The following is a 27,480-nucleotide window of genomic DNA, read 5'->3' as shown; positions in this document are numbered from 1 at the left end:
ATAGCAGACGGACTTTCTAAACATAGAGTGGGAGGACAACAGAGTATTAGGCAGCAACACACTGCTTGCTCTTACTGTTTTATATGCATGTGACAATCCAGTCACCTGATTATATCCTTCACTTCAGTCAGAAGGTCAAAACTGATTTTTGTAATTTGACCTAATTATTTTGTCATGGAAGAGTCACAGAAATTATAGTCAGGAAGGTTACTTTTAAAATATATGACTTTATAAAGTTCCAGCTAACTGTAATGTAATGTAAAAAACAATACGCTCTGGGTGCTGTTTCATGTTGTTGAAACTGTCTATAATGGGTGCTAAAGGTAGCTCAGTGTAGCAGTTTGTTGGACTTGGTTCTCTAAGTAATACTAAGAGTGCATTTCCAGATTTGCTATTGGCAAGCTTTTTGACTGTTTGCCAATGTTTTGAACCACATGGTAAAAAGGATCCCCAAATATAGAACACTGAGGGAAATGTGTTAGTTCAAACTGGGGGGAAGGGGTTGACTAACACACACCCAGTAATACACACTCAGAAAAATCCCTTGTGTCTCTGCTAAATCCTATGTGGTGGACATTTGTTGCCAGTCATCTGAAAGGCAGCAGCTGCAGTTAGAACCAGCTGTTAAATTCTCGATACAAGCATTTTCTGTTGGTGAAGAGCTGGGAACATTTGGAAGAGACAAAAGCTGCTGCCATACCCAACATTTCACTGAAGAGTTCAAACGGCGTCTGCCGATCCTGACCAGAAGCTGCCATGGCCTCTAGGCTGTCCAAGCAGATACAGTGCTCCGTGTGTTTGGGGGATTTCACAGACCCTGTGAGTCTGCTCTGCGACCACACATTCTGCAGACAGTGCATCAGCAGCCACTCGCAGACTACCAGCCGTCTGCGGCAGTGCCCCGAGTGCCGCCGGCCCTACACCATGTGGGACCTCCGCTCCAACCGGGTCCTCCGGAATATGGTGGACGCAGTGCGGGAGCACCTCTCTGAGCAGCAAGCCCTGAGGGACACAAAGAGGGGCAGCGCGAGCACACAGGGGGTGCTCGAGGATCCGGAGAAGTTGGTGTGCTCCGAACACAATGAGAGGCTGAAGCTCTTCTGCGAGACGGATCAGAAGCTGGTGTGTCTGATCTGTAGGGATGGGGAAAAACACCAGGGCCACAGGTTCAAACCGGTGGATGAGGCTGCAGAACCCAGGAAGGTCAGTGTGGAATGTTTGTGTGGCAGTGCTCAGGTACATAAAAAACCTGCATTACACAAGAGTACATAGAACTGGCCTAAATACAAAACTACATGCAGCCATTGTAATTCAAGTTACTTGAACTTCATAGAAGGGTTCAAAGCTTTTGCAGGCAGGAATCTTTTAGAAGGCTTTTTTACTAAGCATAAATGATCTCATACATATTGTATTATATGGTTGATCTCATGCATATTGCATTATATGGTTGATGTTATACATATTGTATTATATGGTCGAGGCCATACTGTACATGCATTTTTCCTCTACACTGTAGGAGATGCTAGGAGAACCATTAAACTACCTATCAAAGGAGAACAAGGAGCTGGAGGAACTCATTACGAAGCAGACAAATGAGATCACAAAAACTCAGGTGAGATTAGAAGCATCATGAATGCATTTGATGTGTCAATCACATTCATTTAATGCGCTATATTTAGTGTGTGTTCTTAATGAGGAGGTGAGCAGAAGTTTTTATTAACAAAGTTCATACCTGAGATGAAAAGAAATACTCTTGACTGGGCTGCCCATGTCCATAGTCACAGAACTGTAAAATAGTGGCAACATGCTTTGGCACCACAGCAACTACCCCCTACTTCCGTTTCTTTGCTGCGCTGTACAGGAAAGGTCCAAGCAGCTTTCAGTCCAGACATCTGCTCAGTTTGAGGAGTTGCACCGGTTCCTGAGACAGAAGGAGCAGGACATGAAAACCCTGCTGGAGAGACAGGAGAAGCTTGTGGTGGAGAAGATGCAGAAGAAAAAGAGCGAGATCGAGGCGAGGCTGAACAGTGCAAGAGAGCAGGAGGAGGTTCTCCGGGAGGTCCTTGAAACGGACCGTCTCGACGGGTTTCTGCAGGTCATGACAGATTCGACTTTTAGAAGTGAAGTTTAGCATTAGTTTTCACCTGAAAACACTTCACATTTACTTGCACTTAAAAGGAAAGGTGCGGTGGCTGTGTTGCTTTCATCTCTCATTTTCAGTGGTGGACTGAGAAAGGGATGAATTTTGTTGAGGAGATGAAGGAAACAGAAAGCTGTTCCAAAAGGAATCAGAATGCCAGTCAATCATCAGCGTGAGTACACCATGAGACAGCCATGACAGAGTGAACAATGTTCTTGGCACGTGATACGATTTCTGATTACAGTGTAACAATTGTGTTAACCGTAGGTTTAAGTCAAGGGTAAAAGACCTCAGTGTGACCACTGACACCCTCTTCTTGGGTCCATATGAGACTCATCTTCAGTTCTTTGTGTGGAAGGAGATGCTAGGGTCCATTAAACCAGGTAAATGGATAAGTAAGGAAAAAAATGTTTATTAATATATGATTGCTACATTATTAATAAAAATGCTGTATATTATAGGACATTTTAGTCACATTTACACTCCCTGATTTACTGTAGTTTTTACGTGACCATGAAATATTAACTACATATGAAGAGAAAATGAAAAAAAGTTTATCTTGAGTCATGTGTAGTTATGAATTCCTCCACAGTTCCCAACCGCAATGTCATATCTGACTGCCACGACCCGTACCTGAGGGTTTCCTCTGATGGCCGCAGTGTGATGCGTGCAGCCAAAAGGGGGGTTTTCTATCACAAATCAGACTACAGACCTTTCGCCAGGACCCACAAGACCTTTCAGTCAGGGCAACATTACTGGGAGGTGGACGTGGGTGAGAAGCCAGACTGGAGCGTGGGTGTCGATAGTGGATGTTTGAGCAATGTAAGCAAGAACATCGGGCTTCACCTGAAGTACAACCAAGGCTACTGTATTAAAGAGAACGGTACAGAGACCGATAAAGAGCTGGTGGTGAAGCCAAGGAGAATCGGGCTGTACCTGGACTGCGACAGGTATCAGGTGTGTTTCTATAATGCTGACGACATGACTCTTCTCCATACGGCTACGTTCCCCTCCCCCATGCCTTATTCTCTGAGTCTCTCTCCTGGTGCCTACGTGCAGGGTAGGAACAAAGACCCACTGACAGTGTGCTGGAACTGACCTACAAAAGGTCAAAATCATATTTTTTTTCTGGATTTCAGTGTACTCAGCACCGATGGAGTGCAAATTCCATATCTGGGCATAATATGTAATATGTGATATTTATGATTTTCTGATTTACAGATGTCGGTCAGTTTTCTTCGTAATTGTGCTGAATACTACCCATTCAAATGTTTCCATAGTGAAATTATGCCAGATACAGACATCCTTATAGAAATGAAAACATTCTATCTTTTCTTCCAGACTTAACCATAGGAGTCCATCCCCACCTTTGAATTTCAGGCCCCCTAATGAACCCTTTCTCTGAAACTCCTCCCTTAGCCTGCATTTCTACCTTCTTCCCTGGATAAACACATCCTCCTTTAATATTTTTACTGACTAATTGGCTGACACAGTTGGACTGTTTGGAGACTTTTAGTTGCTAAGCTACATTGCCCAGGATAGTCACGGCGACTTGTTTTCTCAGAGTATCTGTTTTAGCATCTTTTTTTTTTTTTTTTTTTTTTCCCAAAGCATACATTTTGGCCAATGACAGCTTAGCCAAAGTGCTCCTTTAAAATGTGCTTACATGAGGTTTAAGGTCAATGAAAGAATGAAATTTATTCTGAAACATTTTGCGGGAAGGTGACGTGATTCATTTTTGGCTATGTTTAGTGTTTTTTCATTGTTCTTTTCTTTGTTAGCATGCCAAATGGAAGGATGTGTCAGTACAGGGTAATGAATCCTCCTTCCACGATCGTGGCGTTGATTCTCAGTCGATTAGGTTGTATGGCTTACCAATACATGTTGCCTTTTCTCATTGTCCACTGGAGAAGAAAGTGTACAGGTGAAAATCATTGTTTTGAGAGGTTTTGCCTCTTGAGTGTAGATTATTGGAAAGTACAATATATAAAATTTCAGTTAGCAGTCTCTGAGCAGGTTACCACACAGAGGCTGTATATAACCAGCTCTGATATCCCTGCAGCTTTTATGTGTCATAGTACTTAGTTGTGTCGTGGGGTTTTCATGGGGTGACCATATGTGTCCTCTATATGGAACCTAAAAAATGTGTCTGGCCAGCATTTCTAAAATGAATAAAAGGTCTGGGATTTGGCTTTCCTTCCATGTTGACATTTGTTTTCTACACTGGGCAGCTGTTTTTGCATCGCTTTGACCATTCTTTATAGGTCCCTCCATTTGACACACCACAACTGGTCGATCATGTACACTCAACATACAACTATTGGTCAGGCTGTTTCTCAGCGTGTGTGTGTGTGTGTGGCATAAATCAGTCTCCTTACACTCACACCCTACACACCTATTAAATTATTTTTTAGGCTTGTAATTCTAATAAAACAGAAACTAAAATAAAATCTGACAGAATTATCAATGTGAAGTGGCCAGAGTTTGTGTGGAATTCTATATTACACAGGTGGATTGCATACCTGCCTTGTTAAAATGGCATTTTCTTATCTAAAACAGACTGATATTCAGCGAAGCACACCTGGGTACATAAGAACTACTGAAAAATGTCTAGCAAAGTATTGAATTTGTATGCTGATGAAATCTATATTTTCTTTACTTTATACATGAGATTATCTGGCCATATAGGTTCTGAAGGCAATTGTTACTGGTCCTGTAACTAAGTCTAAAAAATAAATGTGTTAAAAGCAGTTATGTGTACATGCCCTCTCCCTTCTTCTTCTTTGAAAATTAAAATATGGTCACGCTGTTTTTCGTGACCTTCAACCACCAATGAATAAACTCGCATATTTTGAACTGCCATTTGCAATGATTCTGACACTAAGGGTGGACAGCCCAGAACATGTGGAGATTTGAAATGACTCGGCGCCTACGGACTCCAGCAGGGAAAGCTATGGTGCAAAAACAACAACAAAAAGAAACACTGCCCCCTCCTGGCTAGACTGAAATAATCGCTATAGAGAGATTTCTATATGGCCCAAAGTTCGAACATGAACTTCAAAGACTACGAGTTATTTTCAGTTTAGCCTAGTTTGATTGTATATGAATTGTATATGTGTATATGAATTCAATTAACGAAGTGAAAAACGACTACAGTGACAACTATGTCAGAAAGCACTGCTCAATTTATTCAGTCATTCACTATTCGAATAACTGCATCGCCTCTGCTTTCTTTTCTCTGTCGCTTGAGTCTTGTAGTTTGGTTTGGTTTTTGTTTTAGCCTGAAACCTCCTTAGTCATGGTGTAAAGTCACATGTATTGCATTAAATGCTGCACCTTGTTTATATTTTTCTTGTCCTCACAGGATAACAGCAGCAAAGTTTACTGCACCTTGGAAGGTTCTGCTCATTCATTCAGACACATTTAGTGAGTTTAATAGTTTATTGGGTATATTTACAAACGTCCACATGCAAGGAACCGATTGACCGTTGAATGACACAGGGTACAGTACACAGGCTACTATGCTTTTAAGTGTGCTACCAGCGGCGGGCTTTATCACACAGAGCTACACAACCCACTGCCACACAAAGGCATACGCACACATACATTCACGCTTACACACAACAGCAGATAGATAGATAGATAGATAGAGAGATAGATAGATAGAGAGATAGACAAGAATGGAATATCTAGCATCCAAATCAACATCAAAAAAATCAATAGCACTTAATATACCCCCAACACCAAACCAAGGCTTCATCTCACAAGGTTAAATGCATATAAAACCAAACTGAAAGTTGACTTAAAAACAAATAATGAACACCAGAAGAACTTTCTACTGATGTTCCACACATAATTGCAATTTTCCCTCCGAGGTAACTTACAAATGACAATGCTCAAATTATGGATTCCACTAAGCAAAATGAAGCCTTGAAGTTATTGTAGCTATGACACCACGTCAACGATACTGGGTTACTGTTCTCTACAACTTTTAACCTATATCACCACATTTTAACCTAAATATCTAAACCTTTAAACTAAGTCCAGAGTAGAAATTACATGTAAACCGGCTTCCTCAGAAATATAAATCAAGATTCCTTAGCTTGCCGAAGAACAAAATACCAGATAGCCTTCTGAGATATAATAAAATCCTGAAAAGGGGAGACAGAATTTGAGTTACACATTCACACAGGCGAGATATAGTGCTGTATATTTTGTGTGTTTTTCCAGTGAGGTCGGTTCTGTGTGTAGCCCATGGCATGGGCAGGGTTTATTAGTTAGAGTCCGTAAAAGCCGTCTATCAGCAGAGGTCAAAAGCATCGGCACGTGTGAAAGCCATCACTTTTTACTAAACTCCTCTTCTGTCATATATTTCTTGCTGTGACTTTAGGGCTGTTTTTACTGCAGCTCATCCGAGGCACCTGAAGGCAACCCGCGCCAGTACACATGGCAAGTGTCGTTTCCTTCAGAAGAGCAGATGGCGCTTATAGAGGACAGACGAGCTTATCTCTCTGCTCTCTCTCTCTCACTGCTTGGTTACACGGATCCAGTCGCAACAAGCTTTAATATCAGACACCCGTAAGAGTCACTGTGAAGTTGGTTTCGTGAGTAAACACAGTTTTCCTCTGATAATTGTTCATGCAACTTAAAAAATATTACATCCCCTGATTCAATGCATTCGCACACAGATTACCAGTTATAAATGAATAATGCCATCAGTCATATATGGTTACCTCAGCAACGAGTCTTGTGAATAGTACAGTATGGTATATGCATAGTCATCAATACCAAGCCTACAAGAATAAAGACTTCTAACCACATTAGCCAACACATTGATAGAAATCAATAGCAAATAAGGGTGATCAGCACACTGCCACAATAAACTACTATACTACCACTAGTGAGAGCGACAACAATTAGAGAAGTTGATTTACATGTTCAGTCTTGTGGGACAGGTAAGGCTCTGGGAAAGAGCTTTATCATCTGGCATGTTTTTAAAATATAAACATAGGGATGTTTGTCTGAAAGTTGAGTCCAAGTCCAAATTGGAAGTCTAGTCTTGGACTAAACAACCGACAATACACTTTGGTCTAGTACTAGGCTTAACCCATGTCAAAACAGACAATACTTTTAGACTTTGGGATTTACAAGATGTATTTTAGTAATTCTAAAGCATATAATTACAATTCCATCTTTATGTAGGCTTCTTTAGCTATATACACCTGACTGAGTAAAACCACAGAGGTACCTGAAATGTTGGGTAATCTCACAAATATATATGCTTTCCATTCACAAACTTAATGCTTTTAAAGATTTTGGGTAAGCTGTATATTATGGATGGAATATTTCAGAATGCAATACATGATGAATTCCATATATGGATTTTATTACTACACAATGACTATTCAGTTGTAGTTCTTGTTTGTCTATCTGTCTATCTATCTTGGTCAAATCTATTACTTTAATTCTATGAATCTAATATTTTCATATATATGTATATTGATAATTTGTACAGTAATGTATATGTTTAATAGAATGCAAGGAGATGCAGAAAAAAACATGTGAGACATCACATACCGGGCAGCAGAGGTGAGAATACTCTGCACGGTTCCTAATAACTATATCAGTACATACACTCGCCTCTTTTTGACATAGTTGACGCTTGGCCTATTGTTCTCTTGGGCTTCACCCACACACTCATCCAACCAGGAGTCTGGAAGTCATATGATAAGTGATGCAAAACCAATAGGAACGAGGCCCTCCTTGTCACCTTGACGACATCGAATCCAGTCTTGGTCTACACCTCCCAACAGTATAAGCTCCTCCCCTTTTCTGAAGCTCAGCTCTGCCCCTGTGCCTGAGTGATCACACAGGGTCCGGACTGCCCTGCAAGATCATTCACATGATTGACATCAAACGTATGAATTTCACTCATCATGTACCAATCTCAAAAGCTGTTTAAGCACTACCTCAGCGGTTTTGGCTGATACTCTTTTTCTTTGTTTTCTTCATTTTTCTCCATCGCTTTCTCTCTTTGTCTTCCAGGCTCTATCTTCTCAGGCAGAAAGGCATGCCCTGTACTCGTCATATGGCTTAGGACTGTTACACCAGGAGACAGCCACTGAGAGGGACGTCTGACAAAGAAACAGAGAAATAAAGAAAACAATGCCTTTTTAAGCCAAGATGGAGCGTGTAATTCTGGCACAGAATACAATTATTGCATACAAAGAAACGCAACCGATCTCAGACACACTTAGAAATGGTGGCATTACAGAAATAAAAATATATCATTAAAATTTATATCAGATTTTATAACACAACTAGCTGGATCATTAAATAGATAATAATCATGATGTATTTTTTTCATACATTTTTTAAAATTTTTTTTCAAAAATTGTAGAAATTTGGTATCAACAAGCAGACTTGAAAAACAAAACATGACCTCTGTTTTCTGTCATATTTTCTTTTGATGGCCCTTTCGAGTGTATGCAGTAATATTGTGATATTCTGACAACTATGACATTGCACAGTTTTCATACCACGAACAAAAATGCATTTCACCTTTTTGTCGGAGGATTTGTGGGGCTACTGGAAGCCCCGAACAGCCTGCCCAAACCCCATGGAACTGTTCCGCTGTAAGCTGTCAAGGGCTCCTGGCCTGGTCTCTGACAGGAAGCTGAACCGGCATCTGCGTTCAGATCCTTCTCTGTTTGAACCCCTTCAGTCTCTTCTGAGGAGCCAAAGGATGTTAAACCACTCCAATTCTGCCCTAACTTCTCCCCCCAACGCAGTACTGCCCCCCAGCCATGCTGAAGAGCCTGGCCTGCTTGCTGGGTGAGGATATTCACACTCCCAACACTAGGTGGCACTATCTCCTTCTCCTGCAGCCACTGCAGCTGGGGGCTGGTCTCACCCTTACTGATGCCTGATAATATCGGCCTGCAGTGGGTGGATCCTGGATCGAATGACCTTAAGGAGCTGGAGTTATGGCTGGCTGCTTTTGAATCCGAACCGCCAAGGTCTTGCCCGGACACAGCCCTCAGATGTGGACCGTTGACCCGTGAGTGGCTCGAGCGTAGCGAGCGGAAGCCCGGGTCCTGGCCGAGCGAGCGGGGCAAATCCGGACTGCGGCCGCTCGGCGTGAGGTCAGGGGAGGAAGGGTCAAGGTGGTGGTGCTGGAACAGCAGGTCGATGTTAAAGGTCAGGACGGAGAGAGGCTGTAGCAGAAGGAGGAGCTCGTCAAAGAGAAGCTTGCAGGAAGTGCCTGCAAGGCGCATGAAGGCTGTGTGCCGGTAATATGTCTCCAACACATCTGAGAGAAAACAGAAAACAGATGAAAGCAGAGGGATGTTTTTAAGACAGACCCCAGGACCAAGCAAAGGTATGTAGAGGAATAAATAGAAACAATCAATTATTGCAAAAATATTCTTTAAAAAAAACAAAAAAAACAGGTTACCAATTTAATACTCACGCATCTTAATCACAAAATGTCACAATTTATCCTCTTAGTTTCAAAACAAAACAACTAAAGATGAAGTGATCTTGAACCCAGCCATAAACCCTAACCAGTGAGCACACTCACCACTGCAAGACTGCAGATGGGACAGCCAGTAATCTAGGCGCTTTATACTGCAAGAGACAAGAAGGGAGGAAGAAAAACAGAGGAGGAAGAACGAAGACACATATTTGCAATTGTTGCTTTCTGAGATGCAAATAAAAAAAAGAGAATTTTATTCACACTCATCCTCACCTGTAATAGGAATTACAGGGAAAAGAGACTGCACTGGTCTGTGAAAACCAAGACTGTGCAGACTGTCAAATTCAACGCTAGCAGTTTGGCACTTACTTCAGAAGGCCGAGCAGGAAGGCGTTGAACCTGTGTCGGCTCTGCTTGAGCTGGGGAAGGGCAGCCACTTTAGCCTTCAGGCTGTATAAAGCTTGCGTGCTGGAGCCTGGAAGAAGATGAGAAACAAGAAACAAACAAACAAGAAACAAACAAACAAAAACAAAAACAGAAAAGAAGGTAAAAGCCACGAACAGTGAACGCATGCATCCATTACATTAGCATACATTTAAACACATGCGGGCATCTGAACATGTAGGGAGTGAATGGCAAATGGGTTTTTTAATTACTGCAGTATAGCATTCAGCCCAAATGAATCATAGTCTACGAAGGGCAGGGGACAGATGAGAGACTGAGAGAAACCAGGGAAGGGGATATTGGAGAATACTGGATGAGGAAATGGGTAGCGAGACAGATGGGTGATTCAACACTGCAGTGACTGTGAGTGCCAGGAAAACAGATCAAACGAACAGAGTAGCGAGACCAAGAAGCAGGAAGATGTGGGGGGAAAGAAATCAAATCATGTAAGTCACACCTGGCTTAGTGGAGGCCAGAACTAATCCCCAAGGTGAATTTGGCCTCCTGCCTGTGATGAGGTCACTCTGATGGGGCTTGAGTCCATCACAGAGGAGGCCACGCAAAGCAGGGCAAAGGCACTGTAGCAGCAGCCGACCTAGAGTAGGGTTCACACTGCTGTCTCCGGAGAGAGCCTGGAGAGAGAGAGAGAGAGAGAGAGAGAGAAATGTAGAGAAAGAGACAATAAAAGCAGGCGAGAAAAACAGTGGAGGATCAAAGAAGAGGCAAGAGGATGTGAACAGGGAGAGAACATGGAGGAAAGATGCAGGCACAGTAAACAAAGGAGAGGCGCGTGGGGTCAGTGAATTTACCGATGCACAGCGATGCCCATGAGTGCTTAAATACCCCTGAAATACCTTATCTACTGAGTGAAACTGGAGTATGAAAACGTGTGTGCAAGCAACGCGAAGAGAAAGACAGAACAAAGAAAGACAAAGAAGATAGAGCAAAGGTAAAGATATAGAAACAATACAAATTGTATATGATACACTAGCTTTGTAGGTGGCAGGTAAAGCTCCAGAGTGAAACCGACCTTCTGCACGAGAGTCCTGGAGGAGCTGAACTGAGCCAAAATGGCCTCCACTGCAACACTGACTGCACTGACGAGAGCTGAGACGCAAAAGCAAAAGGATGCACGTTCACAAGTCTAAAATCTCCAGAGGATATGACATGACTTGAATGTGTGCCCAAAGAGTTTGTTTACCTCTTTTTTCCTGCAGGCAAAGAGAGGACAGCTCCTCACCTCTCACCTCTGAATCATCACCCATCCAGGTCCCTGCCTTAGCCACGGAACCAGTGAAGGACAGGCTACGGACAGCTATCACAAATAGAACCAAAATAATAAGCCCATTATCTAAAATGGAAAATTGTCACTAATACAACCAATTCAACCAAAAATGCTAATAAGGTTGAAATAAATAATTTTTTTGTGTTGAAGTAACAAGACAAGTTCAATACAAATACATATGTTTGGCAATGTTATTTATCTCTGAATTACCATATTTATGGATTTTACATACACCTGAACACACTGACTTATTACATGCATGAGAAATTAAAGAGTTTTATAATCATTAGTACAGTAACAGGGGAAAAAAAGCAGAAAACACATGCATGCTTTAAAAAGTACCAGTGCTTTTTTCAAAATATAAAAATGTTAAATGTCAGCTAAAATATTGATGGGTACATATGATTTACAAAATGCAATTAAATTAAATTTCAAAATGTCATATACAATACACAGCAACACACAATAATAATCAGAAACAAATCTCATGATTATCATGATTATCACAGTTTGAAAAAAAAATGAAGCGGCTTAACAACAACAACAACAAAAAAAAAAAACATCCTGAAGGCCGAAGCAGCCTGTGTGAGGTGCACATGCTTCTATTCATGCATCCACATCCCCACAGAAACCAAGTCTGGACTGACAGACGCTGACAGCCTTGGCAAGAACCAAATGTTCAAAAGGACATACAAATATACTGAAAAAAAGGTGCTGAGAGAGAGAGCGAGAGAGCGAGAGAGAGAGAGAGAGAGAGAGAGAGAGAGAAAAGGGCAATAGAGAGGAGAGGGATGAGACTGATGTGGTGATCCCTTACTCAGAGAGGGTGGTGGTGTACTCTGCTGAGAGTGGAGTTTGGGGGCTGATGGCCCCCACTGTGGCGCTTGAGCAGGTGTGGTGTAGAGGTAGGGGTAGTAGAGGGGTGCCACAAGAGCAGGGAGGGTGTAGCTGCGAGGGAACAGGGGCGAACAGAGGCGGGACACATCTGTCCCTGGAGACAGAGGCCCCGCCCTGCACGGGGGTGAGATTGCTCCTACAGGGGACAAGCGAGGGGGGGCACCCTTGTGCAGGGGGCAGTTTTTGGGATGGTAGAGGTAAAGGGTGGGGAAGGGTGAGATTTGGATGTTGTCCTCCATCTTTTTTACATCACTGTTCTGGCCAAAAAAGGAGTCATTTGCTGAGACTGGTACACCGGCCTCTCTAGAGCTCAAGGAGAACGGGGTATTAACATCGCCCTTGGAGTTTCTGTTAACTTTTCTCAGGTCGTTGAGTTTTTCTGCATTAACATAACTTATCATTTCAAAGTTTTTGTATGGGGTGGTCTCACCATCAATGTACTTGCTAGCCGCTGGTTTGTCAAAGTCATTGAGGAGCTTCAAGCTCTTCATCATGTATTTATCACCACAACAACGTGAATTGACATTACTGTTTGCATCTAAGCAGTTATCATACAGTGACCCATAGTTGTTAACAGGGTCCTTTCCAAAGTTATATACCTTGTCTTTCTTGTTAGCAGAGTACTGGGAAGAATGATACAAAGAATCTATAATGCTGTTTGAAGTACTGTGAATGTTACCACTGGAAGGATTGTCATGTTTACAGACAGATTCAGTGCAGCAGATAGAGTCAGCACAACTGTCTCTAACAGAGTCAGACCTAGGGTTCGCTCGGCGCACAGGGTCTCTGGGAGCTTGCCGAAGAGGACAGGCTTTGGACTGGCTCCTATAAAAGTCAGAACGGTAAAACAAGGGTGCTTGGCATGGCGGATCAGAGTGCAAATAGTAGGGAAGGGGCAAAGAACGAGGAAAGGCCAAGGACGAGGGAGGGGAGCACACTTGATCGGGAAACAGCCAATAAAAGCGCATGAGGAGGAGCGTGAGAAGATTGCAAGGAGAGCAAGGAATGGTTGGGTGTCAGGAGCAAATGTGGAGAATGAGGGGTGGAGCAGATGAATAAACAGGAGAAAGTTTAAAGTAATCACAGAGCAAAAAGAACAGGGAGAAAAAGAGAAAATGGAGAGAATGTTAATAGAGTCATTTCTGTAAGAGCAATAAACGCACATATGAAAAATGAAGGCAGACTGGAGGAGAATAAAACCGTCAGAGCAAGCAGATTCTACCAGAGAGCAGTTCATCTTCATTATATGACAAATGTCGGAACACTGCACACCGGATCACACATGACACACAATGAAAAGTCTGTTTTTTAAACTTTGGATGGTTAAATGGCACAAAGTCCACAACTGTAGTAGGAATGAGCGCATAAAGGCTAAAATGCTTATTAAAAAAAACCTTAAAATAAGTCACTAGTGTATCTAACATAATCTCATTCAGACCCAAGACCTTATAGAAGATTGTCCTCTAGTCTTTCTCTGTTTAATTTTCCCACTGATCATTAATAACAGGAAATGTATAAAATACTATAAAGTGACCACACCTACAGTCTTATCACTCTTTATGAAGTCTCCTCCTGCACTACAATGCCATATTTTTTTGGTCAGTATGTGTAAAAGAAGGGTAACACCATTGCTGTCTTTACTCTTCCAGTATGTGGTTGACATTCAAGCTATGAGAGGGGAAAGTGTCCCTAAGGACCAGGTCTGGGATCAGATTTCACCAGGTTCGAAAACACTGAACGCAACAGCGAACTAAGAGTCGTGACTAACCCTAAAGAAGCATCTTCAAAGCCTTTCAGCACAAGTATGGTGACTATGCTCCATGCTGCTGCAAGTCTCAGCAAATAAATGTGAATGAATTTGAAATTATTGAAATTACAGACAGAGCAGCAGGCTACCCAGAATCTGAAAGCACTAGTTATTTAACTACAGATTGCTAACACTAATTCGCAGGAGGGGAAAAAATGTTACCTTTGTTTTTGCCGGTTTGTTTTTCTCAAATACGGTTTCACTTTGCTTTTCCTGTTATGCTTCTGTTGTATTTCTGCTCTGTGGTTGGTGGGGGAAGGTTGATTCCCTGCCTCTAACGTCCTCTTAAAGGTATATACACAACCATCTACCTCTGACACTACAGAATTACATTTTCTGAACAAGGGGACATAAATGCACAATCCTACAGATTAATTAAATACATTTTGCCCATGGACACACACACACACTCACACACACAGAGAGAGAGAGAAACTCAGGTGCCTACTGTGGATAATAATGACATTTCACAAAATCCTTTTTGTATTATGCTAAATTTAGAGTAATCACTAGTCAGTTTTTACAAAGGTGTCATAAATTCCTTTCACACTGTACAATGCTACCCTCAAATTGTACAGTTTCCACCCTTTTAAAAGGATACATTAAGTAGATTGTTTCATTAAAGCAAGGTAAATTAACAGTATCTAAAACATAATAGGAGTAGCATTTGTGTCTGGGTCAAGGGACAATTAAACAGAGAGGCTGCAGAAGAGCAATATAGAAGCACAGAAGCTAATCTGGACAGAAAATGACAGAGAGCGAGAGGGATATAGAAAGTGAGCAAGAGAGAAAGAGGAAGACCATTAGCCTTTATGTCTGCAGAGTACCTGAATAATTTAATAACTGCAGATGACATCACAAGAAACAACAGAGCACCACGGAGATATTTGCAGAGATTCCATCATCCCTGTGTGGTGGTGTTGCTCATCTGTCTATGTGACAGTGAATCACTTTGCCTCAGTGTTGCTCATTACCTTCCATTTCACTTGTATGAGATCATGTTCCTTTATGCCAGTCATCTTTTAGTGATAACTAAAAGAAAACCTTTCTTCTGGAGTGGGTTCACTTCACTCACAGACAATCAAATTTACAGGTTAGGTGAATCATGTGTGGCATATCAGGGTTGGAATCAGACTGAATAAAACTGAAATCTCGAGTCCATGAACACTACCTGTTCATGTATTCTGCTTATACATAGAGAAGAGGAAGGACATCTGAACCTAAGCTTGAATTTATGCTAAAAAACACCCTCACCTCTTGTTCTAGACTCCCGTGTTCGTCCTCCATCCGCTGTTCCTCTTACTTCTGTCTCCTTCTCATCTTCCCCTTCCTCTTTTTTCTTGTGATGGTCTGTCTTTGGTTCTTCATCGAAAGGACACCAATTGTGCTTACTGGTTGAGCAACCAATACATTGCAGAGGGTTGAGCTCCAGAGAGACATTTCCTTCAGTGTTCAAGTGGCGCATTTCTCTAAACAGAGCCAGGGAAGCAGGTGTAGGTGGTGGCTGAAGGAATGTGGCATGTGCCTGGGAAGTATACTCCCACTGCGTGCCATCCCCATCTGCCTTTTCTCTCCTCCACTTGAGGTTGTACAGGAAATCGGGATCTGGCGTAACAATGGTCGGATCCGGTTCTGGTTGAACTTGAGTTGGTGGTGAAGCCTGTTTGCCTCTGTTGCGCAACTCTTTAAACGTAGTGACTTTTGGACCAGAATTGGACTTTTGGGCTGTGGCATCAGCAAGCGATTTTTTTATTTCTAATGGAGGAGTCTCTGTGTCTGGAGTAAAGGCAATCAGCCAATCAAATCTATCCGGGAGAGCTGCATTAGCTGGGAGAGTGCAAGGTTTTAGAGAGGGTAGCTCAGGGGGATCAGACAATAATTTGGGGCATGGGGGTAAAGGTCGAGGAGGGGGAGAAGGAGGGGAATCAGGTATCACTGAGGAATAATCAAAACTGCCAAAGCTAGCATCAGTGAACTGCTTATTGCTAATATCCGTGCTGTAATACGAGTCAGCTTTCAAGGTAGAATTATCTCCCAAACCACAGCTGCAGCTAGAGTTACTGCTACCTCCATTTCGCTTGCGTCGTTTAGCCAGCTCTGTGAAAGATGTTGTCCTGAAGGTGTCCTTGCAGTCTTCTTTTTCTTCTATGAATTCTTCCTCTTTATTTAATGTATCTAATGCATTCATTTCTTTTAAACTGTCTTTCCCAAGCCTTTTTCCCTCTGTCAGTTCATCCCTCGAAGTCCCCACATCCTCTTTCTCATTTTTATTTGTTTTGTTAGCACTGACATTTCCATTTTTGGAAACCTTAGATTTCTCTTCCTCCTCCAAAACCCCATCAACACAGACACCCAATTCAGGGCTAAGCCTCAGCAACTCAGCCTGGGTTATCCCTGCCAGAGCCAGCAGTTTACGAATCTCCACATCCAGAGCATGGAAAGATGGAGGAGGTGGAAGTGATGGAGGAGGTGGAATGGCAGGAGGCGAGGTCAAGGCTGGTGGAGGTGGTAGAGGTGGCGGTCGGGTGGTTGGAGGAGGAAGAGACTGAGGTGTTTTCTCTCTCTCAAGCTCGGCTAGTCTCTGAGCCTCTAGACGAGCTTTATGGCGCCTTCTCGGAGGAGGAATGGGTGGAGTGGGTGATGAGGTAGCAGGGGACTCGGTGTACAGGGTGAAGTAAGGGACAGGCTGGGGTGGTAGAGGAGGCACCATTAGTGGTTTCGATATTGCAGATGAAAGTGAAGATGGAGGAGGAGAAACTGCAAGACTAAATGATTTAGTTGGGGAAGAGTTGGAGGAAACTGAAGGTGTGTTACCACTGATGTTCATATATGTGTGCATTTCAGATTGGGCAATGACATGTCTTGCTGGAGGTTTTGGTGGGCGGGGAGGAGGATCCGTGGGTGACGGAGCAAGAGAATCTGGGATTGTGGGTTCATCTAGGTCGGATGGGGCTGTCATATCCACTCCTGCATCACTGTATTCCTGGGAATCACATGATTTGTCACTTTTATAAAACTTCCAGGACATGTCAATATTGCCCATTTCATCCACCAAGCCAGAAAGATCCTCATTGTCAAAATTTCGGCCAGCTTCCTGAAGTCTTTCCAGATAGGTGAGTTTCATTTCTTTGTTGACTTTCTCAAGCTTTTCCTGATGAAGCAGCCTATCTCTGAGATCCAAGTCACCCTCAAATTCCCATCGGGCTACCTGGGCAATGTGATAGAAGCAATCTACTTTGCCTAATTCATCTATGGAGTCCAGGAAGTTCAGAACATCCACTTTAATGCCCTTTTCTTCCTCAGGTCCCTTGTTCTCCATAAAATCAGAGGTGGGGGATGCAGAACCTGAAGGATAGCCCTCATCAGGGGAGGAAGGAGATGAAGGTGGTCTAACTGAAGCGCTAAGGGCTAATGGCAGCGAGTAAGGCTGGAAAGCAGTGGTGTGTGATGGTGAGGAGTGAGGTGACGGATATTTCTCAGGGGCTTCTTGCTGCTGCAAGGATGTTGAAAAAGCATCTGGGCAATCCGACTCAAAGTCTGAGCAGCAGCTGATGGAAGTGGAAGAAGACGAGGTAGAAGAGGTGAGAGAGAAGTCCAGCAGCGAGGCTGGGCAATCGCAACAGGAAGGTACAAGAGTGTTTTCATCTTCATCATCGTCATCATCGTCTTCCTCAATATCATCAACAACGTCATCAACGACAGCGCCATTGTTTCCGTTGCCATTCTCATCTACTTTTCCTTTCACGTTAACATCAGCTTCATCATCCTTGTGATCAACTACCTCCTCTTCTTTCACATTGCCATTTTCCTCTTCTCTGTCCTCCAGTGGTTTGGCCACAGGATCAGCCATAGGCTGCTTCTCCTCTGGCTTACATTTGGTCTTTTTGGTCTCTGGTTTCTTCTCAGCTTCTTTTCTCTTTTGAGATGGTGGAACAAACTTAAGCTGTTGCCTGATGGTCACAGTGTTATTGTTGTTGTGGTTGTGATTGAACAGGGTATTGCTATCCTGAGGCGAGTGGTCATTACAACACAGACAAGGCAGATTGGGTTCATTGCAGTTTGGATCCACTGCAGGGAGGCCCAAGTTTGAGGCACCATGTCCACCTTTTGATTTTGTGTTAGCTGGTACTGGGTGGGTATTGTTCTTCTGCTGCTGGACCAGTTTGGGATGTCCCCCTGATGATCGTGCACTGTGACCTATGCCCTTTAACCTGGAAGGCTCTGGAAGTCTTCGGGTAACATGGCGAGGGGATGAAGAAACAGTGTTTATGTTTTTTTCTTCCCTCTTGTTTGTGTGACTGGGTGGTTTAGCCTCTACTCGCCTTCCGTTGTCGAATCGACGTGGTCGTGGGGGAATGGAGGGCCGGGAGGAGTGCATTGTGGGTCTGTATTTAGTGCTAGGATGATGTACCAATTTTATAGTCGTTGAAAAATCGGTTTCTGGCAAGGGATGCTGAGGTCCCAGTCAAATTTAATCAGCATATTTGTCACATCCTTGCTCAATTTAGTCCCTGAAATATTAAGAAAAGTAGATGTTAGAAAACATGATTTATCTTGCAGTAGTATATCAAAAATACCACTGATGATTCTGAACGTATTTCTGATTCGATACTGCACACTTTCTTATACCTGACGTCATAAACATCAGTCGGTACCTTTTTCTGCTTTCTGTCCTCATGCTAAGAATTACATGCACACACACAACCTGCAGACAGTTTAACGACGTCTGGGAAACTGTTCCACAATGTCAAAGATATTTGAGTATTATACTTATTCCAGTTCGCGCTACCGAGACACGGCCTGCAAAGCTGTCAGAAAATGTTTATTTCCCTTTCATTTTATTTAAACTCCGCATCAAGTATGAATAATCGTTGAAAACCAACACGACAATCTGTCATACAGCAAACATAGGCACTCAAAAACAAACCCTTTATTATTGGTAAAATACTGTGTCCTGTGATTTTGATCGAAGTCTGGACATATTATTTTGTCGCAGAACACAATCGCCGCAGGAGCACATTTACGTGAAGAGCATCACTGTAATGACTAACGCTGTTTTCTCTCTTCTACATGTAGGCTATGCGCTGCTCACATCCACCCAGTGTCCTTGGATGCTGACGGTTCAATATTTGGGCCTAGGCAGATGCACAGAACAAATCAAAGGCCCACAGCGCTCTTAAACAAATTAACGAAAGGTCGACGTGATCGTTATAACACAACATGCGACACATAAAGCTCTCGATTATTTAACGAATGTGGATTTGTAGGTCACTGTTCATTTATCATAGTCCTAAAAAACGGGAAGAAAGGATGCTTGGCTTGCCGCGCCGTCTTGCTTACACTTTAAAAGATGCCCTTACAAATCCGCAATAAGTAATGCTTTACAAATCAGTAACCAGTAATCTAATCGTAATCTATTGGTTATTATATTGTACCTATCTATGCTAACTTACTACATATCCGTTCAGAAACACAGACATGGGAAAAGCATTTAATAAAATATAGGAATGGCTCAATATTCCAGCAAAAACATCGGCGTCGGAGAAAATGAATATGAGAACGAATATTGTAACTTACCTTCAGCACAACAGTCGACAGATTCCAGTTTCACTTCACTAGATGCACTGGCGGATTAATGCCAGCAAAATTTCAGCTAAATTCTCGCATCTTCCGACCCAACAGCCTGTTTCCCCGTCATCTAGCCCTCCCCACTGTAACCACACCCCTCGGCATCTCCATCATCTATTTTTGTACTCAGGCCTGGTCCACATGCACCTTCTCGCTTCATATCCATTTGCCAGAATGCAGTATAGACTCGGTTACACGTTGCTTCGACACATAATATAAACTCTGAAGGCATTTCATCTTTTTATTGAAATCGCTACTTATGCTATTCAGGTTTAGAGTAATGATTCAGTGAGAGCGTACACATGGACAGGGATTAAATACAGCACCATTAATGTAAAGACCGGATGGCAAGTTTTGTATCTAAACTCATAATTTTGCAAAAAGGTGGTCAGGTTTGCACAAGATTTTACTTTTCTTCCAGATTTGTGCAGTGCAGGGAAATGCTTTATGGTTTGTCTTGAGAGCTTTACAAAATTGAATAGTTGAATTAATGCCTAGCAATGGACAAAACCCAATAAAGAACCCACTCACTGAGTTAAGACACAGTAAGAAATGAGATTGGCACCATGCCCTTACAAACAGCCTGAACACAGCTTCTTTCTTACAGAAAGCCCTGTTAAAGTAGCACAAATAAGGCTTATCTTTAGCCTTTTGTACAAGCTAAAGACCACTGCTAGATTTTCAGATAGATCAATAGTAATATGTGAAAATGCAATAAATCATTCATAAATAGATTCAGGAAGTGTACAAGTCTTATACTAAAGCCTTTTTCATGGTACTGGATAGGAATCATGTAATTAGATGTTTAGCCCACATAAGCATTAAAAAGTAAGAACAATCATAGATATTTATTTTACAATCTAACTAAAATGTCCAGCGTTTTTTTTTTTCCTTCGCTCAAACAGTGTCAAACATTATCCTCCAGGATAATAGCTGGGATAATATGCAAAATCTCAAATTCCAACAGATGTGAAAATGACTATGACATAAAAGTCTTTAAGATAAACATATCTACAATTTTGAGAATGTATTTACACTACTGACAAGATGTACTACCTCCTCTGTACAACCCTGTGCCATGCTGTACTGAAACACTTCACATAGCTGGTCTGCTTGAGCTGAATCACTACAAAAGTCCAAGTCTTTAGTCATGTCCTGTCCACACAGTCCTGCCTCATTTGTTCCTCTTGTAGATCTTCTTGGCAAAGTTAAGGAAAACAGCACGGGGAAGGTTTTGAGCGTGACGCTGGATGAGGCCCTGGAGACGCCGGTAGCTCTCCTCCTCATATCGGTGGTATCGGATGGGCAATTCCAGAGTGTCATAGAGTGCCTTCACTCGCTCCACACTCTCAGCATCACTGCGGCCATAACACGCCTGAGAGGAAGAGAGGGAGAGAGAGGGAGAGAGAGATACAAACAGGGAGGGAGGGGGGGGAGTAGTGAGATACTCAAGGATAATGGCTGGATGGGTCACGTTTGTTAGCCTTAAAGACGCAGGCTGACAGACACACCAAAAACCCAAACAGGCATTCAGGCGTTCCAGATTCAGAATGGTATATGAAGCTCTCCTGCGCAGTGCAGTGGTTTCAATCCTCAGCGTGAGGAGTTCTGCAATGACATCTGGGCCCAACAGAATATGACTTCAGCAGAGAGTGGACTGAAATAGTTTCTGCTGCTCCACTGAATCAGGGGGATACTATTTTCCATAAATAAAAACAAGGGCAGCAATGCAGTGCCAATCTCTGACTAACCGCTTCCTTCTGTATTTCTGTAGTTTCTTCCCACTCACAATTTAACAGGTACAAAAAGACGACTGAGGTCAACGGATACAAGATTCACAGCTAAACACATTTTAAACATTTCAATACGTCTCCACTCTCTCACCTGTAGCTCTGATCTTTGCTCAGGGGTCAAAATCCTCAGTGCTGTGACCACCAGCCAGCTGCACTTGTTGTCTTGGATATCAGTCCCGATCTTTCCCGTCACCGCAGGGTCACCATAACAATCCAAGTAATCGTCCTGGCAACAACACGTCAGGATACCCATGCTATCATAAGGAGACTAGTGAATGAATGGGGGAATATGTCCAGTGTGGACATCTGAATAACAGGCTAAACCTAGGGCAGTACCTGTATCTGAAAGAACTCTCCCATTTCAAGCAAGATGTGTTTGGCATTGTTGTGCTCGAGCTCGCTGTTGATCCCTGCCTGTGGTGAATAACAATAAGCTCAGCATTGTAACAAGTGTGTGAGCACGTGCACACATACACAAAGAGTACTCAATGAGACAAGCAAACTCATTTAGTCCCCATTTTAGTGCTGGGGAATAGCATTGGTAAGTATGCCACATGCCAACTCCCAGACAGGATCCTACAAGGGTGAATTCCAGTATTATTACAGAAAGTGGAGTTTAACAGTAATTTAACATTATTTATGACATCTGCTTAAAAATATAAATATTTGTTTTTGTATAAATAAGGGGTATCAGCATGATGATACCATCAATGCAAGCCAATGTAGCATATGATTCATATTACTAAACTTTAAGTATGACAGAACCTACCTTTTCTTTTTCTCTGCACTTTTTAAAAATGTTCTTGTACACTACTCCCAGTTGGCTAACGAACATGGTGAAACTGGTGAACTACTGCACCGCCTGTGCACCATGCACACTGTGTAAAACCATGTAAAACCATGTACACACACTCTTACCATGTACATTGCTGCAGCCACAGGGAGATAAAAGGAGTAGAAAGCGGTCTTGTATTTCACTATGGCTTTATACCTGCCGTGAGCACACAAAACAAGAAATAAATGCATTTGCATTCCTATCAGAAGAGCCCAAAACTCAATGATGATAAACGTGGCACCTCCATGACGAGTCCACATGGATTTCACACTAATGCTGTAATCTGTAGCACGTGTAGTGGGGTTTTTCCTTTCATCTGTCCATTTTACTCAGTCCCCTGTCCATATTTCTTTCCTGTGCACCCTCCACCCTGTCTCACCTCTCTACAGTGAAGCGGTCCAGGTCAATCTTGTTTGGGGGTGCTGTCATAAGGTCAAGGGCCTGACCCAGCTCTGTCTGGAAGGAGGTCTGGAGGAAATTACCCATTGTGATTTAGAACACAACCACGCAGTTCTGGAGTAGGAGCACAGGAAAAGCCTGTGTTTGTCTGTGGTGTGTGTGCTTGTGCAAAAATTTGGTTTCATGATTGTGTTTGAATATATATGTGCATGCATTTGTTGTCAAGTTACTAAGCAAATTTTACACACATTTGTTTGAGCAAGCATATATATATATATGTGTGTGTGTGTGTGTGTGTGTGTGTGTGTGTGTATGTATGTATGTGCATAAATAAGATTTTATGAAGACTTTTCACCTCAGTAAACAGCTCCAAAAGATGGACATAGTACGGCTGCCCTCTGCAGTGCCTGCGTAGAAGACGGTAGATGGACCCCTCCAGGAGAAAAGCATCATTAATGGCATCTAGCCCGATTCCTTCCTGAGAGTTGCAAAATGGTTACAATTCAGTAATCAAATACTGCACTTTGTGCAAACAGCACTCAGTAACATAATGCTAGTGCCTTTGGAAAAGGTCTTCATTTCAGCAATTCCTTCCTCTCTGGACAATATTAAATAAAAAAAATATTTTGATTAAGCATAATCTGAATAAAGCTAAATCACTGTCTATAAGTAACATATTTTAGGGACCTGGTTCAACTAACCACCTTCTCTTTCAGCTTCAAGCTAAAACCACTTGTTTAGCAAACTAGTACTTAATATTTCCTAATAAATTCTGAGGGATTATAAAAAGATCCTCCTCTTGTTCACAATCCAGACTGCTAAAGTCGTATAAATAAAGTACACCTGACCAAAAACAGGCACTAAAAATGACCGAGTAGGGCTCTGCAGTGAATGGTGTTGGACTGAGTCAGCACTGCTGACAGAGGCTGGACTGAGTCAGCACTGCTGAACGGGGCTCACACGCACTTGCACGTCTGCACACTACTACAGTCATTTCTTTTAAATTTGACAATATTCTAATAATCTTTTTGTACACTTCAAGCAATTTCTGTATTATGTTGAGAACAAACAATGCCGACACTCCAGAAGATGAAAGAATATCACACCAGATGGTAGCATTGTCAATTGACAGAAGATTGTCTGAATTGCTTTTAAATGTTAATTTTGCAACGTTCAAAACTAAATTTACTGTGACATGAAAGAACTGATATGACAATTCCATTTATCCAAAAATTAACACAGCACATCAAAGCGAATGTATGCAAGATGCTGGCTTATATGAAGACACGTTACTGAGTTCTAGACTTCAAGATTTTCCCGGCTTCATAGCTGTGCTTAAATTTTTATTTTCATTTTTATTTCACACTGTTTAACTAAAAACAAAAACATATATCTTATCTCTTCATATAAAAAAAAACTTCAACAGAACTTTCATTGCAATAACTGTTTGTCCTGCTTGACATGAGGAAAATAAAAGGTGCTAAAGATAAATAACATTAAAATAACTCTATGTGCAGCATAACACCATAGGCATGTCACAAAGTCTAGGCTGAGCTTAGAAAGACCCTCTCTGACTGTGAAAGCTCCTCTCATCATTAGGTCACACAAACTGAGGTCGTCAAACAAGGCCACCATGGTCATGTCATCAGAAAGGCTATACGCCTCTTGTCCCAGTTACAGCGTAAACCTTGAGTGAGCAAGACTACCACTACTACTATTCTGGCTTGGGTCATTAATATGCAAAAGTTGTTTATCCTTTTATCCTTGTAGTTTCTAAATGTAATATCTTTCAAATGAATGTAATTTTTATGTAGGATTACATTTTGATCATTTACGTTTTAACTAAAAAGGAACACATTGCAGACAGATACAGTCAAATGTTTTGTTATTCAAGCCATTTAAAGGAGCCATCAAACAGCCTTGAGTGACACCGCAGAAAAGCCATGTTCTGAAAAGCTCCAGGATGTACTCTGAGATTAAAAAAAAAAACTACTACAGTCTCACCTTCTTATACCAGCAAGGCTGACCCCTCCGTGTTAAAGAGGCGTCCATAATGTCGTCAGCCACCAGGAAGAAAGACTGAAGCTAAAGAATGGAGGTGGAAGAAAGATGTTAAGAACCACATGTGTACACTGCTCAACAACATTCTGTCCCTCCTCACGGAGTGGTGAGAGGCTAAAAGAAAAGCATTGCAGTCACCAGTTCGATGCACCATCCGACCAGTAGGGCACGCTCGACCTCTTCACATGATAGAGTAGCAGGCTGAACAAGTTCCCGCAGTGAACCAATCACAGACAAGCCACGGTTCCTCTTGCCTCCAGTAGTATTGTACAATAGAATCTAAAGAAAGAGTGGTTTGTTACAAACCAAAGTGCCAGAACATAACTAGAACCAACTAGTATAAGAGATCATATACAACTTCAGAGGCATATAAGATGAAAGTTCAAACTGGTCTAAGAGCAGTGAACTGTTTTTGGTTTGCTTGGTTGTTTTTTTTGTTTTTTTTCCCCCCCATCAAGAAGCTCCCATAATTATTTACGTTTATAACACCTTTCTGGGTATGCAAGCAGATGAAAATCAGATAAGGGCAAAAACTTTTTTTTCTGGCCCATGGCAGCTCTTTGAAGATGTGTGTACGCACCTCACGAAGTCTGCTGAGTGCATCAGCAAGGACTGGGTCTGTCATGTCCTGCTCTGTTAATTCAGACATGATCTTCTCAAACTGTCTCTCAAAGAGCTGAGGGTCCGACAACTGGACAGTGTTTCTGCAGTTGCTGTCCCCCTGAAAATGTTGGCATATAGAAAGCAATAATGATCACATTATAAAGTGCAATACAAAAATGTTCTTCATGTCAGTTTCCACAGATCCATAGTTCTGTCTGTACCTATAGGAAAAGTTACAACAAGAAGCAAAAGTACAGTGAGCCTGGGGCAATACAGACAGCATCCCGCAAAACATAACAAACGGTAAGGAATACACATTCATTGTAACTATTTAGCCAGATTACTATAGATTACTATAACTCCCATGTTTTCTGGCCTAGACAGTCAAACAAACAAACAAACAAACAAGCAAACAAATAAATACATTTTTAAAAAACTGACAGGATTGTCTGTTTCACAGCTTTTGGATACGTGGGCAGTCCACATACTCAAATATACATGCACAAGCAAAAAGATTTTTTCTTTTCATAATGTAACGCTATCTGATTATCAGGAACGATAATGGCTCTTATCGAGTCGTTGACATTAATAAAAAAGAAACCTGCTCTGTAACAAATGGAAATCATACGTAATTCAATATTATTTATCTTACTGCTGTTTTAAGAAGTGACTTCATATACCGGCAACAGAGGCTGGACGTGCACTTTAGGCTAAGAAAGGTTAATCTTACTTCCAAGATTGCCAGCTACATAACGTTAAGAGACTTCGTATAAATATGTGAACTGCAAAGCGAATAAGAAAGGAAAATTATTCCAACGTCACGTCTTACCATTTCGGTCTTGTCCCGTTCAAGATAGTGACTGCCAAAACATAACCTGTCACTTATTTGAGACGGTGGTTTTATTTTACCTGCCAGTGTCGTACGAAAAGATGCGACTTCCCACAGGTTGGAGGGCTTTGTTGTTATTGTAGTTTTTTAAGGTTAAATGGGCGGGTTTTACGCATTTACGCACTTACCTGTATACTACAAGTACCGAAAGACCCTGCGCCTGTTGTACCGGTGCGTGAATCGAAAAGCTTCATATGACGTCCAGGGACTCCATTGGTTAGACTAATCGGACGAGGATGGGCTTCAGAGCGAACGGCCAATGAACAATTTATATGGGCGGGGTAGATGTCAGTTGAGCCATCTGACGTTGCAAAAGTCAAAGGAAAGTAAACAGTCTGTGACTGTTACCCAATCCTGTGCAAGGGAGAGTACGTTGCACCCATAGACTGTATATACATGAATTATATATTGCATATATACACTGTATATACAATATATGATTCTATATATTGTTCTCAAGTGTCAGGACAATGGTCGGAAAACTGAGTTTCAGGTGAACAAATAACCTTTTCTCACAGTTGTTCACATAAATTTGGAGATTACCAAAACATTATTTATTAATCATTGCTGCTTACTAAAACTCTCATTCTGGAGTGTTACAGCACTACAAAATATACTATATAGACAAAAGTAATGGGTCTCATTGACACAGGTGTATAAAACCAAGCACCTAGACATGCATTACAAACATTTGTGAAAGAGCTAAGAGCTCACTAAGTTTGAGCGTGGTATTCGACTAGAGGAGGATGACCCCCCCCCCCCCCCCCCCCCCCCCCCCCCCTTTTTAGTCTTGTTTGCTTTCGAGGTTTCTTCCTCTAAAACTCTAAGGAGTTTTTCCTTGCCACTGTCACCCTTGGCTTGCTCACTGGGGGCTTGGACTTTGACATTTGTAAAGCTGCTTTGTGACATCTATTGTAAAAAGTGATATATATATACATTTTGATTTGATTTGATTATTGTAATGGGATGCCACCGTTGAAGCAGGTCATTTCATGTAATTTCTTTCCTCCTAGATATTCCACAATTAACTGTTAGGAACCACAGCAACTCATCCATGAAGTGGTAGTCCACGTAAAGTTGCATAGTGGGGTCGCCGAGCGTTGAAGTGTGTAGTGCTCACTGCAGAGTTCCAGACTTCCTCTGGCGTTAACATCAGCACAAAAACTGTGCACTAGGGGCTTCATGGGTTTCTATTGCTGAGCAGCTGCATGCAAACTTTACA

General features: G+C 42.1%; 3 protein-coding genes across 6 annotated transcripts; 1 reads left to right on the top strand and 2 right to left on the bottom strand.

Annotated features, from left to right (window-relative positions):
- The first annotated feature begins 507 nt into the window (after positions 1-507).
- LOC113570700 (nuclear factor 7, brain-like) lies at positions 508-4,890 on the top strand. The gene is made up of 6 exons (XM_026999269.2): positions 508-1,203; positions 1,517-1,612; positions 1,862-2,095; positions 2,221-2,312; positions 2,408-2,523; positions 2,733-4,890. The coding sequence occupies exons 1-6, from the start codon at positions 757-759 to the stop codon at positions 3,236-3,238; spliced, it is 1,491 nt and encodes a 496-aa protein (XP_026855070.1). The 5' UTR covers positions 508-756; the 3' UTR covers positions 3,239-4,890.
- Positions 4,891-5,567: 677 nt separating this feature from the next.
- rusc1 (RUN and SH3 domain containing 1) lies at positions 5,568-19,753 on the bottom strand. 4 transcript variants are annotated; one of them, XM_035530925.1, is made up of 12 exons: positions 19,628-19,753; positions 15,305-18,561; positions 12,164-13,180; positions 11,263-11,376; positions 11,092-11,168; positions 10,916-10,933; positions 10,519-10,693; positions 9,987-10,092; positions 9,723-9,769; positions 8,702-9,452; positions 8,110-8,274; positions 5,568-8,026 (listed from the first exon to the last, which is right to left on the bottom strand). In XM_035530925.1, exons 2-12 carry the CDS (start codon positions 18,426-18,428, stop codon positions 7,861-7,863), a joined length of 5,760 nt encoding a protein of 1,919 aa, XP_035386818.1. In that variant the 5' UTR covers positions 18,429-18,561; positions 19,628-19,753; the 3' UTR covers positions 5,568-7,860. The 4 variants fall into 4 exon arrangements, with proteins under 4 accessions (XP_035386818.1, XP_035386819.1, XP_026855043.2 ...); XM_035530926.1 differs by having other exon boundaries at positions 12,164-13,099; XM_026999242.2 differs by lacking the exon at positions 10,916-10,933.
- Positions 19,754-19,894: 141 nt separating this feature from the next.
- Positions 19,895-26,279, bottom strand: fdps (farnesyl diphosphate synthase (farnesyl pyrophosphate synthetase, dimethylallyltranstransferase, geranyltranstransferase)). Its single transcript, XM_026999092.2, has 10 exons — positions 26,199-26,279; positions 25,347-25,487; positions 24,905-25,045; positions 24,710-24,790; positions 23,061-23,183; positions 22,686-22,774; positions 22,390-22,462; positions 21,808-21,885; positions 21,563-21,697; positions 19,895-21,053 (listed from the first exon to the last, which is right to left on the bottom strand). The coding sequence occupies exons 1-10, from the start codon at positions 26,199-26,201 to the stop codon at positions 20,853-20,855; spliced, it is 1,065 nt and encodes a 354-aa protein (XP_026854893.1). The 5' UTR covers positions 26,202-26,279; the 3' UTR covers positions 19,895-20,852.
- Between the last annotated feature and the right edge of the window lie 1,201 nt (positions 26,280-27,480).

The sequence above is a fragment of the Electrophorus electricus genome, chromosome 10 (assembly GCF_013358815.1).
Source record: "Electrophorus electricus isolate fEleEle1 chromosome 10, fEleEle1.pri, whole genome shotgun sequence".
Classification (NCBI taxonomy): Eukaryota; Metazoa; Chordata; class Actinopteri; order Gymnotiformes; family Gymnotidae; genus Electrophorus; species Electrophorus electricus.
This window is presented reverse-complemented; position numbering and strand designations above follow the sequence as displayed.

What these genes read in the sequence shown, in the direction of transcription:
- LOC113570700 (XM_026999269.2), top strand. Translation starts at nt 757, where the DNA reads ATGGCCTCTAGGCTGTCCAAGCAGATACAGTGCTCCGTGTGTTTGGGG. An exon ending in AATGCCAGTCAATCATCAGC is followed by an intron (nt 2,313 to 2,407) that starts GTGAGTACACCA and finishes TGTTAACCGTAG; the next exon opens with GTTTAAGTCAAGGGTAAAAG. An exon ending in GCTAGGGTCCATTAAACCAG is followed by an intron (nt 2,524 to 2,732) that starts GTAAATGGATAA and finishes ATTCCTCCACAG; the next exon opens with TTCCCAACCGCAATGTCATA.
- rusc1 (XM_035530925.1), bottom strand. Translation starts at nt 18,428, where the DNA reads ATGCACTCCTCCCGGCCCTCCATTCCCCCACGACCACGTCGATTCGAC. An exon ending in ACAAATCCTCCGACAAAAAG is followed by an intron (nt 8,275 to 8,701) that starts GTGAAATGCATT and finishes TTTCTTTGTCAG; the next exon opens with ACGTCCCTCTCAGTGGCTGT. An exon ending in TATCAGCCAAAACCGCTGAG is followed by an intron (nt 8,027 to 8,109) that starts GTAGTGCTTAAA and finishes ATGATCTTGCAG; the next exon opens with GGCAGTCCGGACCCTGTGTG.
- fdps (XM_026999092.2), bottom strand. An exon ending in GACCGCTTCACTGTAGAGAG is followed by an intron (nt 22,463 to 22,685) that starts GTGAGACAGGGT and finishes TGCTCACGGCAG; the next exon opens with GTATAAAGCCATAGTGAAAT. An exon ending in GAGAGTTCTTTCAGATACAG is followed by an intron (nt 21,698 to 21,807) that starts GTACTGCCCTAG and finishes TGTTGTTGCCAG; the next exon opens with GACGATTACTTGGATTGTTA.